The 12386-nt window shown below is 43.4% G+C and overlaps 2 protein-coding genes across 3 annotated transcripts in view; both read right to left on the minus strand.

The window, feature by feature from the left end:
* Positions 1-780, minus strand: part of COMMD10 (COMM domain containing 10) — a 105184-nt gene extending 104404 nt beyond the window's left edge. For both annotated transcript variants that reach the window (XM_057372291.1, XM_057372300.1), the window contains exons 1-2: positions 717-780; positions 454-544 (exon numbers count right to left, since the gene is read on the minus strand). In XM_057372291.1, coding sequence (XP_057228274.1) covers positions 454-544; positions 717-748 — 123 coding nt within the window. In that variant the 5' untranslated portion in view covers positions 749-780. The remainder of the gene's footprint in view (positions 1-453; positions 545-716) is intronic.
* Positions 781-3125: 2345 nt separating this feature from the next.
* Positions 3126-12218, minus strand: ARL14EPL (ADP ribosylation factor like GTPase 14 effector protein like). Its single transcript, XM_057372313.1, has 5 exons — positions 9811-12218; positions 7557-7744; positions 6633-6746; positions 5224-5363; positions 3126-4864 (listed from the first exon to the last, which is right to left on the minus strand). The coding sequence occupies exons 3-5, from the start codon at positions 6732-6734 to the stop codon at positions 4642-4644; spliced, it is 465 nt and encodes a 154-aa protein (XP_057228296.1). The 5' UTR covers positions 6735-6746; positions 7557-7744; positions 9811-12218; the 3' UTR covers positions 3126-4641.
* Positions 12219-12386: the final 168 nt, after the last annotated feature.

The raw sequence follows: 12386 nt of genomic DNA on the forward strand, positions 1-12386 counted from the left end.
ACTTGGAGAATACCACCTAACACCAGCCCTGCATAATTCTGAAATAAATAACCAGTATCTCTCTCGAGTGTGTAATCACTGGCTTTTTGCAAATCGATAAMCAAATCTGATTTTTGTGGACAACACCCGAGGGGCGGAGTTTGAGCAAAAAGCCAAGCAACTCGCGTGTCCTCAGATAGCGCTGTCGGAGGCACCAGCACYTGGAGGCAGTGGGCTCTAACACGCATCACTCATTCTCACGCCATTCGTTACCGGCTTTTATTTCATACCTCTGAAATAGTTCTGAAGAATTAGTGATGAATAAAATAAGGATTTAAAATCTTTTAAAAGGGGGRATCATTTAAGGCTTCGCAGTGGCGCGGCCCAAGCTCCAGCCGGGCCGGGCCCCACGCCCTCCCAGCATCGCCGAACCCCCGCTCCCGCCCGCCCCAGCGGGACACGGCCCCCGCCAACCTTCAGGTGCAGCTTCTGGAGAAGGCGGGAGAGAAGCCGCGGAAACCGGCCCGGGTCCACGGCGTTGAGCAGCGACACGGCCCTGCGGATGCTGGAAGGAAGGRGGGAAGGTGTCAGAGGGGCCCTGGCTCCGCTGCGCCCCGGCACAGTGGCGGGCCCTGCCCGGACCGGACCGGACCTGCCCTGCCCCGCCCCGCCCGGCCTGGTCCGGCCCGGAGGGACAGCACAGACCCGCGGGAGCGGCGCCGCCGGAGTGTCCGTACCTGTCGGTCTCCGGCACCACGGGCGCCGCCATGGCTGCAGCGCCGGCCCGCCCCCGACGGCGGCCTAGCGGGGCCAAGCGCCGCCGCGCCGCTCGCAGCGAACCGGAATGCGCTGGGTTGAGAAAGGCATCTGAGATCATCGAGTTCCGATGCTCAAAGAGTCTTCTTTTTGGACATAGACCTCTGGCACTATAGATTAATTTTCCTGACACTCCTAAGGTCCAGCCTAAACCTCGCTGGGTGCAGCTTGAGGCTGTGTCCTCTTGTCCCGTTGCTGGTAGCCTGGGAGAAGGTGTCACCCCTCATCCTGTGGGGAGGGAGCAGGGGGACCTGGGGGCGCTTCCCCAGGAGGGGCTCCACAGCAGCGGCGTGGGAGGGCTCTAAGCCACCGTGGTGCCCACCAGCAGGTACCGGGGACGAATGCTCATCCTTCAGTCACATCCCTGAGTTCCATGCTGTGTGGAACTGCTCAGGCTCCACAGGGTAATTTTGTTCCCGTGTGGGAGTGAACAGTCAGCCCTAAAACCCCGTCATCGTGATTCTTGTTTGTAGGCCGCGAACTTCTCAAAGCAAGTTGTCATGCTTACGGGAACAGTGAATTGTTCTGGAGGCCRTGGAATCTACAGTGATGGGCTGCATTCCCACCTTCCCTAAATAACCTGTGYCCAGGTAATGCTCCCAAAGTCTCACCTCATCCCACGCCACTGTACTCCCCCATATAAGGCGCAGAGCACACCATGTCCTGTTTCAGGCCAAGCTAAATGTTCTCAAGTCAAGCTAGATGAAAAGAACTACTAACTTTCAAGCATTGAACTGTGTGTTTCTAGACTTGAATGGATGCAATGACTGTGAGGCTTCTGTTTTCCATCAGATTTGGCTGAAATTGAAAAACTGGATCAAAAACAAAAATAATCAAGTCAACTTTAGTTGATCAAAGTCAACTAAAAATATTAAGTGTCTTCAAAGACTTGTGAAAGTGGCTGCAAACATTTATAAGATGTGTCATGAAGTTAACTAATGGCAACAAATTATGGTAGGTTCAAGAGATGAGTGGGRAAAGGTTTCAGATTTTTGAGAGCGCTGTGAAGAATTGTTTTATAMACATATATGCTGAAATCTCGCCCCTGTTAACTGAAGGGAATTTGGTCAATAGGGTCAGCTTCAACATGGTCAGCATTTCAGCCAGAACATCTGAAAAGATAATGTGCTTTTAAATAGACTTGGCCTTAAGAAGCAACTGCAGGGGAAAAAAAAAAAAAAGTGACAAATGTGGCCGTATTCCAACAGGAATTTAAAAGCGGATAATTCCTCGCTGGGACTTTAAAAACATTTGTGCTATGCCTCTGTCCCGGGTAACCCAAAATGTTACTGTATTCCATATCTATCCGTGCCCAAAATTGTTACTGACACTTYAAGACTCAGCGCCACAGCCAGAAACAGAATTGCAGGGCTGGTGGGGGTGGTGGTGATGCCTTTAAAGAGCTGAAGTGCCCATGCTGAGTACTCTTGTCCCTTCTGGCATTTGCTCAAGGCAAAGGCTGTTTAAGGTGGATTTTTCTGAGCTCASAACAGCAGCAACCTTAAAAGCTGCAGTCAGAACCTGTTTCAGAGTGCATTTTGCAAYGTCTGTCAACCGTGCAAAGCTTGAGCCAGTTGGGATCAGGTCATCACAGATCGATTCTGAGAGACTGTTTCTTCCCTCCTGCTCCTTCCCAACACCCCCATGGCTCTGGAATAGTAGCACCAATGGCAGTGGAGTTCAGCAGGTGACAGAAGGCTGAAAGACAACAGGACCAACAACCGAATAACTAGAGGCTGACACCGCAGGGCCGGAGTCACACACCGACAAAACACCTGCAATTTCCATCTGCTACCAGAAGTGCTTTGTAAGTTCCTACCTTCCCAGGAGGGTTTTGACACTATTTTCCCTTTGTCTTTCAAACCACACTGCCAACTATGGAGGGCTGCCATCCTAGGCSGGGTCACTCCATCATTCTAAGTTTCTCTTTTTTCCTGGGGCAGATCAGTGAGATTTAACTATTTTGTATCTAGCGATTATTCACTGTTACTGTTTGCCTGTTGCTGTTTCACTTGTTAGTAAACTGTTGGTTTTTTTTCATTTATATTTTTTCTCATTCATTTCTCCTTATTGGTGGAAAACGACTGGTCCAAACTATAAAGGGAGGTAACTCGTTGCCAAGCATCCCCTTTTTAAATTGTCTTAAAGCAAGACAAACTCTTACCAGAAGCTGGACCCACAGTCACTGTTATGAATGACCATTACATTTTTCAAGCTATTGTTCTGGGATGAAATACAATTACATTCAACTATTCCATCTGGTTCTCTGTACTTTTATTAAAACATGAAAAAACAATATTCTTGAAAGAAATTTACTTGGCTGGAAAAGAAAAATGAGTGTTTTGTGCTACACTGAAAAAAAAAAAAAAACCAAAAAAACCCAACAACTTCTTGTTCCAGGAAATCAGGAAATCTTCCCCAAGAGCGGAATTTTATAAAGTTTGTACAGGCAAAATGAGCAAGGGCAGCTGGAAAGCTAGACAATTGCTTACTTACTTTATAAAGTTCCAGTTGATACAGATATTGGATGTGCCACTCAGATTTGCTGCCAATTCTCTGATTTTATAACCTCRATCTATTTTTAAGTGTTTTCTTTCACACTTTGCTGCATCAAATGAGTATTAAAAATGAATAATCAAGAGAATGAACATTAAGAATTCTGCTAGAAAGGWTCCTTAGCAATTTGCTCCAGCTGGACCTGCATGATACACACTTAAGGTGTCATTAGTAGGGAGGAATAAAAAATCTTTCCGAGATAGCAAGTCAGAAGAAGATTTGGGTATTAAGACTTTCTTGGGATCTGTTCCCAAGTTTCTTCMATCAAGAGGTATCTTTTTGCTGGAGCAAAAGGTCTTTGTCACAGAGAATGGCCTCTTGTAAGGAAGAAAAGTGGTGCCACACTCAAAGTAGGAAGAGTCTCCGCGAAAGCAAACAAGCACTAGGCCCAAGGAATGATTCCCCCACTAGTAGCRCACTCCTGGAAATCACCTGCAACCATCTGCAACCATCTCTAARATCCAGAAGGACCCTTACTCCTCAGGGTGTGGGAACCCATTGAGAATGAGAACAAGTACCCCATAAGAAAACTGGGTGTAAGTTATTATATTTTAAGTCTGTCATGTCTTGCACGAAGAGGAAACTTTTGGAACTGAAGAGACTTTTCTGTCCAGAAGGAAAAATATCCAATCTGTTTTAGCCCATACAATTAATGACCAATTGACACTTAATGTGCCAAATGCTGTCAAAAAAAGTGCTGACTGAACATGCTGGTTTCAGTCTTTCAGCCTGGGCAGCAAGAAAGAGTTGCTGAGAGTTGTTTCCACTCTCTTTTGCTTAATATACAGAAGAACTTGGGAAGTAGTGACCTGGTTTCAAAGAACAGTGTTACCTCAAATGCCTCCTGCCTAACCTGTATGAGAAATGAATGCATCAGGATGAAATGGCTCTTGGACAAACTAACACAAAAGAAAGAGCTGTGTCACACATCTGAGTAAATGAACAAGCAGAGAAATAAGAAAAAAATCTCTCATTAAAAGTAATACAGTTCAGCTTCCCAGGATAAGAAATTAATCTTGTCCTAACAGTTCAGATACCTTCAATTTTAGAAAGTCAGCATTCAGAAAGGACTGGCTAGGTGCCTCAGCAAAGCTCACAAGGATGAGAAAGAATGAAATACATACTTTTACTTGATGGGGAATGGTAAAGTTTTCTAGGTAGGCAGCAATAAAGAAGGACAAGCACCACTGCCAGATGTTCACTCAAGACAATTCATAAAACCAAGATTTACTTTAATAAAATATGAAGWAAAAAGAACAATGCTCAGGTACAGAAACTAAAAGAACGTAATCAGTCAGGGACAAAAAATGGTAGCACACTGATCACATTTCCAGCTTCAGTCTCAATTGTATCATAAACCCATTTTCTATTGCAGCGACATTCTGGTCCACATTTGTTGGAATTGCATTTGGGGCAAGGATAGAAGCAACCCAGGCAGTCCATTTCCAGGCAATCACACAAATCTATGTTGTTACAAAGCAGCCTGCCATGTTTGTCGTATTTCTTTGTAAATCTGTGAAAGAGAACAAAAGCAATTCTCAGAATGCTTCAATGCAGTCAGAGACTAAACCAAACACATGTGGAAAACATCTGTACAACAAGGATTTAGTCTTTAACAAACTCACAGCACAACGAAATACCAGCATTACATCCTAATTGCAACAGTCATTGGTATTAAAAATAAATGCATACCAAACTATATCAAAATTTCTTTAAGCCACACAAAAAAAATCTTGTTTCCCAACATAGCTTTCAAGTGTAATAAGAAATCTCTCTGCAAAATGCATTGCTTTTATTAATTTCATTTCGATTCAGTGAAAAGCCTACCAGCCTTTTTTTAAAGTAAAGTATGTAATAAATTAGAGGTCTTACTTGGACTCATTAAAAAAACTTTGTTTCATCTGTGACATGTATGCTTTCTTTTTCTGCTGTCTAGTTTCAGGATTGAAGTCAGCTACCTGAGGTCCTGGATTTTGAAAGGCTAAGCATTTTAATTGTTTCTCGAGTTTTTGCTATAAATAAACAACAGAAAGTTTGTAATTAGTACAACTGGAAAATATATTTATTAACTGCCAAGTGTCCTCACTGGCTTTTGAATTACATTAAAATTAATATTCCTGATAACTCATAAGATCATATTGATTATTTAAAATGTTTGTTTGTGTAACTGTTGAGTATTCCTTTTAACGACCGTGCATCCTGACTGGAGATGGAACTATCATGACTCTGAATACATGACTCTGGTACAGTAGCGTGCAGTTTGCAAGTTGTCATGTGAGAGGCAGAACTGTATGTTTTGTTCTTCAACTTCATCTAAAATGTGTAAACAAGTACTATGATTATAAGCATCTCAAATGGATTCCTTATCTTCACTGTTCCCACAGATGCCCAGAAACAATCTTTGTCCAAACAATCTGAGGGCAAGAAAAATATTCTGAAGGAGCAACTAATGTTTGAAATTAGCTAAAAATGCTGAATACTTTTGGAAGTTAAAACATCATCTCTTTGTATTACCGTTCCATATAGATTGTGTATGTTGACAGATGTTTCTAAAGTCACTGCAAACAAGCATGAGCATTGCATTAAATGATTTCCCTTTGGACAATGACTGTGGACTTTGACCACACACCTGTCACTCCTTATGAAAGGCACAAAAATACATACAAATTTATCTTTTCTCCTGTTACATAAATGGAACTGTCTCTCATAAATGTGCCATYTCTCAGCTTCCCTGAAGTGTGTCATTCAGTTCAAGAGTCCGCAGTGATTTTCCACAAACAGTCGAGCCCTTTCATTGTTTCTCATGGGGAAAGCAGTGGTGGCTCAGCCCAGTCTGCTGATACAGTGACTCATAAACATCCACGCACTTGAGAGCACTTTTTTACAGGGTGGTTGATGCTGTGCATCTTCAGCTGCATCTTCCTGAAAACCTGCAGGGCAATCTCATGTATCTACATTGTCCAGATGTTTCTGCTTTGGATTCTAGAGTAGATTTTCAGCATCATCACTATTTATGATTGTAAATTATGCAACTTTAAGTTGCAAACAAAAAATAATCCATTATGATAGTCCTCCCWCTATGAATACTTTCTTGTTTCCCTACTTACTTAGAATTACTCTTACCCTACCCTTAGAATTATCCTCTCACTGCACTGCAAACTTGATCCATTTCACTGTTGTTGCTACTGATACTTCCCTTTTGACTCCAGCTCTTTATTTTTGAAGAAATTAAAGACAATGGTAAGTATCTTGATAATAAAACAGTACTGAAGAAGTCATACCAAATTTTTGGAGCAGTCCTTAGCAGGAGACACATTTTTTGCTGCAGATGTTTCTTGGGAAGAATAGCTTTTCTTGCAGTTTTCTTCCACGAGATCACTCATTTGACCACCCTTCTGAAACACGTACATATTTGTTAGACATATACAAYAGTATAAACAGACTTGTAATTTAAAGTTCTAAGGTGAGCAGGTGCTATCCTTACTTGGCTTTTATGTATTCTCAATCAACAGTAATGCAAAACAAAATATGTCTCAGCAGCAGGCTCGATTTTAAAACCATACTAAAATAATACCAAGAGCAAAAAGCTGTATCACCAAAGCCACAGCATAATTCGCTAAGCAAACGTCGGAAACCCCAAGCGATTAATTAACACAGAATTCAGAAGGGCTGTTGCCATGTGCGGCTCCGTGGCGCGGCAGGGACGCAGTCCCCATGCCAGCCAGCAGGTGACACTGCTGCCCCAGCCCTGTGTGGCAGGGCGGGTTGCGCCCATCGCCAACATTCCCTGTTGGCGGGGAACGTTCAATCTCCGGATTCACTGTTCTTCCCGGGGATTTCAGCCAACGGAATAAACTTAAGGTTCTTGGCTTTTGAATCTCACTCCTCTGCGAAAGATTTTTTTTTTCATAAGTAAAATGTGTACTTTTTAGGTTTAAGAGAAAAACAGTGCATCACTCACTCTGCTAGCAAACTACCCAGGGGATCTATCCTACAAATGCCATCCATCACCTCCCTGCCATCAACACAGGCTCGGGATGGATGTTAACTATTTCTTACCAACCTTGTGCAACTACTTAGTTTTAAACTTATATGCAATATATGCTGTACCAGTGCCTGAGACTTCAACCCCAAATACAACCAGAAGTAAGATTCCTGGAGGTCCTCCAACCCTTCCCCAGGCGCTGCCCAGTCTCTCCCATTACCTCTGAAAGGTAGCACAGTGGTCTCTGTCAGTTTATCCTGTACTTCAGGACCCCAACCCTGTCGCAGCGGGATCCCAACTCTGTCGCAGAGAAAATCTTCATTTCATCACTGCTGAAGAACCAGSATTTCTCTAAGACATGCAGGAGTCTAAGCCTTAGGTTTCCTCTCTTGCAGCCACTTCCTGCAACTGAAGTGAGAATAGGAATGAGAAGGGARTGAGTCTGCAGTAACTGGAAAGGTTGTCTTTTSGAGAAGTGAAAGAGCCTTCAGCCTGTTTCWGAGGGGCTTTCCCATTCTCTTCAGTAACCTGAAGAATGACAGTGTTCACAAAGTGAACATGCGACACTGTTCGCAAAGGGATGCTTGACAGCAACTATTTTAGTCCTGGGACTTGAGTACCATTTCAGGATTAGCAAAGGAATTCTATTACCAGGAAAATAGTATTTACTGGATGGGGAACCTGCTTTCCTACAGGAAATTYGTTTGGGTTCCACAAATGACACAAGAATGAAGAGCGTAATTTTAAACATGGTATTGCTTTTCATTTGCACTCAAGCTGGAGTCCTGGTAAGGATTTGCTTCCTACATCTTCTCCTGTGTCCAGCCATACATCTCATATTGTTAAAGCACTTTATGAGTACCCATGATCATCATCCATGCCTGTTTTATCATAGTATGCAGGGTTCAGGAGCAGAACAGCCATCAGCAGCTACTTGTGTAAGCACACAGAGTTTCCACATGTCCTGTGGTGGTGTAAAAATCTGGCCTGTTGCCAGCTAAGTCCTAGGASTTATGTACAACCTAACACACAAAATCAGAGACCTCCATTTAAATACTAACAGAAAATAACAGCAGATTTCTGTCTCCACGTACATATACTGTAAACACATAGTGTTGAATTTTAATCTCCAGGAGAGATACCAAAAAATGAAGCAAAACATAACTAGGAAATTTGTGTCAATTTCTTCCACCACCAAAAMCTGTGTTCTCCATGCATTTTTAATACAGTAAGTACTTTCTTGGAGGTGATCATCCACAGCTCAACATCCCATTGTGGCTATATGTATGGCTAAGAACCGGCAATTTCAGCACAGAGCCTTGAAATAGTTGACCTGGCTAAATGCAGAGTAAGGGAGAAAGAAAATCAGGGGCTGTATTATATTAAGARTCTTACCCCTGACACAGATGTTTCTGCTCAGAGAACAGTTTCAGAAGTTGTTGGGCTTTTGAAGAAATTACATTTGTTTATGATTCTCATAAAAGAAATATTTTCCTGTATCTGGTTTTTCAAGAATTTAGTATTTCTGCTTATGAGGCCTGCAGATTACACAACTGCAAGTTTCAGCTGGTGTGAAATGTGGTGAACAGCATTCCASACGCATCAGGCTGTTTGATCTCAGCAGTCTAAAGCTAGAGTCTCTGCAGGGCTTGCTAGAGTGAATGTGCATTGTTTTCAAGTTGTGTTTCTTTCTGCCAATGGGTATGTTCCGGCTCAGACATGAGTATGTTCACCACCTTCACCAGGGCAAGATAAGATGCCATCCCTATGACTTGATCCCCCTATGGCCACATGGATTAGACAGACCCATTGAAATAATCCCACCTTCCTCACARCCTAAATCTGCAGCTCAGGAACCAGCAGTCAAGTTTGTGGCACATTCAAGTACATATCTCGGAATTTCTATAGGACATCTGRTGCCAGTCAAATTAAGAATGGGAATAAATTAATCTTTCTCCAATCAGATATGGGCTACACTGTAAAACTGTAAAAAGAACATTTAGCAGCTATTCTGTGCCTTCTCTCACAGCCACAAATGTGCACGTGTGATCAGAGGACAGCCTTGAAGCCAGGTAGGAAACACAGAGSAGATAAACAAACAAATCTCATCTCTTGCAACTCAGCTGGTTTACCAGAACACTGATGAACATAGTGACAGCGCAATGACCCATTCTTTAGCAGAGGACTGGAGGAGCAAATACATCCCCCTCCAAGTAAAATAAAACAAATCCTCATGAGTTCTCCCTCCCAAACCCAGACACTTCCTGCTGTATCTGGAAATGAGAGATCCTGTTGCTGAAGTTAAACAGTTAATTATAAAATCATGTGTAACTTCTGGTTGCAATAGGCAGAAGAGATTTGCCAGGTACTTACCTTCTAAAAAGGTGTTTCTGTGTTTCTGAAGGGTGTATGTTCAATTCAGAGCAGACAGCAAGAGAGAAAGAAGGTTCTTCTTAATTTAAAACTGTACTTACYAGAGAGAGAAGAGGAATGGCACAGCCTAGGTTTACCACTGCACAATTCCTCTGATAGTGGAATTATGACATCAGCCCCAGAGTGACTGAAACAGAATACAAACAATCAAAACAGCACTCCCCAGAGAGGTAGGCTGAAGACAGTGCCAGGTCTTAAAGAACCTCACACTTTTTGTCTTATTAATTATGGCATTTAAATAGTACTTAGCACAACGAGTGAGAGTAGAGAAATYGTATCAACTGGGATGAGAGTTTTCGTTCCTCATTTCCATCTGTAGCATTTCTCTGAGGGGATTTTTTTTTTTCTTAAAAGGAAGTAGACAAAAAAAACCCTGTAATAAATAACTGCATTTTTAATTTTAAAATTTTTTAAAAGTCGTATCTTTTTAGGACATGGATGTAGGAAAGAAACATTTTACCACGTTAGACAAAATGTCCTCAGTTCTATTTACTGTTTCCAAAAGTCAAAAATAAATATGCTCCCCAATCACTAAAGTTAAATGCAACCTCATGGGTCATCTTGATTTCTTTCAGGTATATTTGCTGCACTAGTGCAGATGACTCAGTTTTCTCCTGATACTTCCAGATGCCAATTTTCAGCATGCTGGAATCACTAATGGTTTTCACTGTTCTTATCTAGAACATTGYTAATTCCTAATGAACATCTGAAACTGTTATCTCATAAATTCTCCTTTTGTGGCTTAGACAAATAGTCCAACATGTCTTTTTATCTTCATCGGCTGTATCCCATTTTCTGAGATATTTCATAAATCAGACTGAGGGCAATTTACCCTACTTTTCTTTCCCTACAAACAACCTTAAAACCAAAAGCTGATATAGCATTCTAGCAGCAGACCTTAGCTAGGTGATGTAAATGCTGCTACACACACCTTCATTTTGCTTCACAGAGTGTTTGTTGGGTTTTTTTAATAGTGAAAAATAAAACAGAAATCCCTCAAGGGAAAAAAATACCACAATCTTCTGGCCAACAAGAAGCCAGAACCAAAAAACCTACAACCTGTTTTATTCTCATAATTTTTTCCAAGGTTCTTCTGATTTCTCCATATTCTGCATGATGGAGAAAATAGGAATTAATTCTATCAGAATAAAAACTGTAATTAAACAATCCCWTGTTTAATATCTCTTTCCATTTTGCTAATTACACTCACCTGCATTTTTTGTGAAYTGTTTTTTGGTAAGTTTTATTTGTTTATCATGGCATAACATGTGATAACATGCAGCCTGCAATCTGCTYAGAAAAGCTTTTACTGGGTGGGTGTCATGCTACAAGGATGTAAACATACAAGGATTAAAATCTTAGGTGACATTTAGAGACGTCCATTCCAGAGGTGAAACTCTTAAAGTTTCCTACAGGGACAAGTGTTCCCCAGAATGAGTATGCACCTGTGAATACACTTGGGTAGATATAATACAAATGTATTTCACATTTGTACACCTGGAGGTAGGGARGTGTGGGGGAGCAGATGTGTTAAACTTCTCTAGAGACTCCTGGTCAGGCTGATTGCTCCTCGAASACCCTAATACACTCTGCCTCCAATGTGCTCAGCAGCATCCACAGCCAGACAAATGGGGCAGCTGAAGAGGGGAAAAAACCACATTTTTCAGTGCAAACAATCTGTGATGGTCTTGTCCTATTGGGAAGCAATTCTTTGGGGCAAAGTAGTGTTCCTGCCATTTTATAATTGGTTTCCCACTCCTCCTCCTCCTCCTTTCACCACCATTTTTTTCCAAACMACCAAGTTTATCTGGTCTTTCTGCCTTTTCATTTTTCCCTTCCGCTACGTTCAAATCGGCAACACAAAAGGATGGGTGGGGTGGAGTGGAAGAGGCGAAACAAACGGGGGAAGCACATGAAAGTCCGGGTATTATTTTAGTGGCCGAGATGCCCAGAAGAGTGCAAGGTTTGTGAGGCACAGGAGAAAGCCTCCTTGCGGATCTGTACAAGGTTTGTGAGGACGAGTCCAAGGTTTGTGAGGCACAAGGCATCCTTGCGGATCTGTGCAAGGTTTGTGAGGACGAGTGCAAGGTTTGTGAGGCACAAGAGAAGGCCTCCTTGCGGATCGGCCCGGCTCTGCAGCTGCGGACAGAGCCCTCATGGCTCGCTCGGCTCCGTGTCAGCTTCAGGCACCGACCCACGCCGTGCGACCCAGCTCAATGCAGAGGTGCGGCCGCATCGCCTCCGTGGCCACAGAGCTTGCCCGGCACCGGGGGCACATTCCCATCTCCCCGAGCCGTGGCGAGCTCCCCGCTGCTCCCCGCTCCCTCCCAGCGGCGCCCACACTCGCCTGCCTCGCGTTCCTCCGGCGTCGCCCGATGGCTCGCCCCTTGTGACAGCGGCCCTAGTGCCCCTCCCTGCCGGCCGGAGCCCCGCAGCCGAGCGGGCGGCGCCCGCGAAGGAATGGGCTCGGGAAAACCGCAGCGTTGCTAGCGCCGATGTGAGTGACGGCTGCGGGGAAGCACCGGGAGAGCACCACGGCCGAGCAGGTGCATCATGTTCGCCACAGCAAGGGACATGTGGGTCCCCTGTAGGAGGGACCCCCGCCGGAGCAGAAAAA

Source organism: Malurus melanocephalus, unplaced genomic scaffold (genome assembly GCF_030028575.1).
Source record: "Malurus melanocephalus ecotype Western Australia unplaced genomic scaffold, MMel_1.1 scaffold_7, whole genome shotgun sequence".
Lineage (NCBI taxonomy): Eukaryota > Metazoa > Chordata > Aves > Passeriformes > Maluridae > Malurus > Malurus melanocephalus.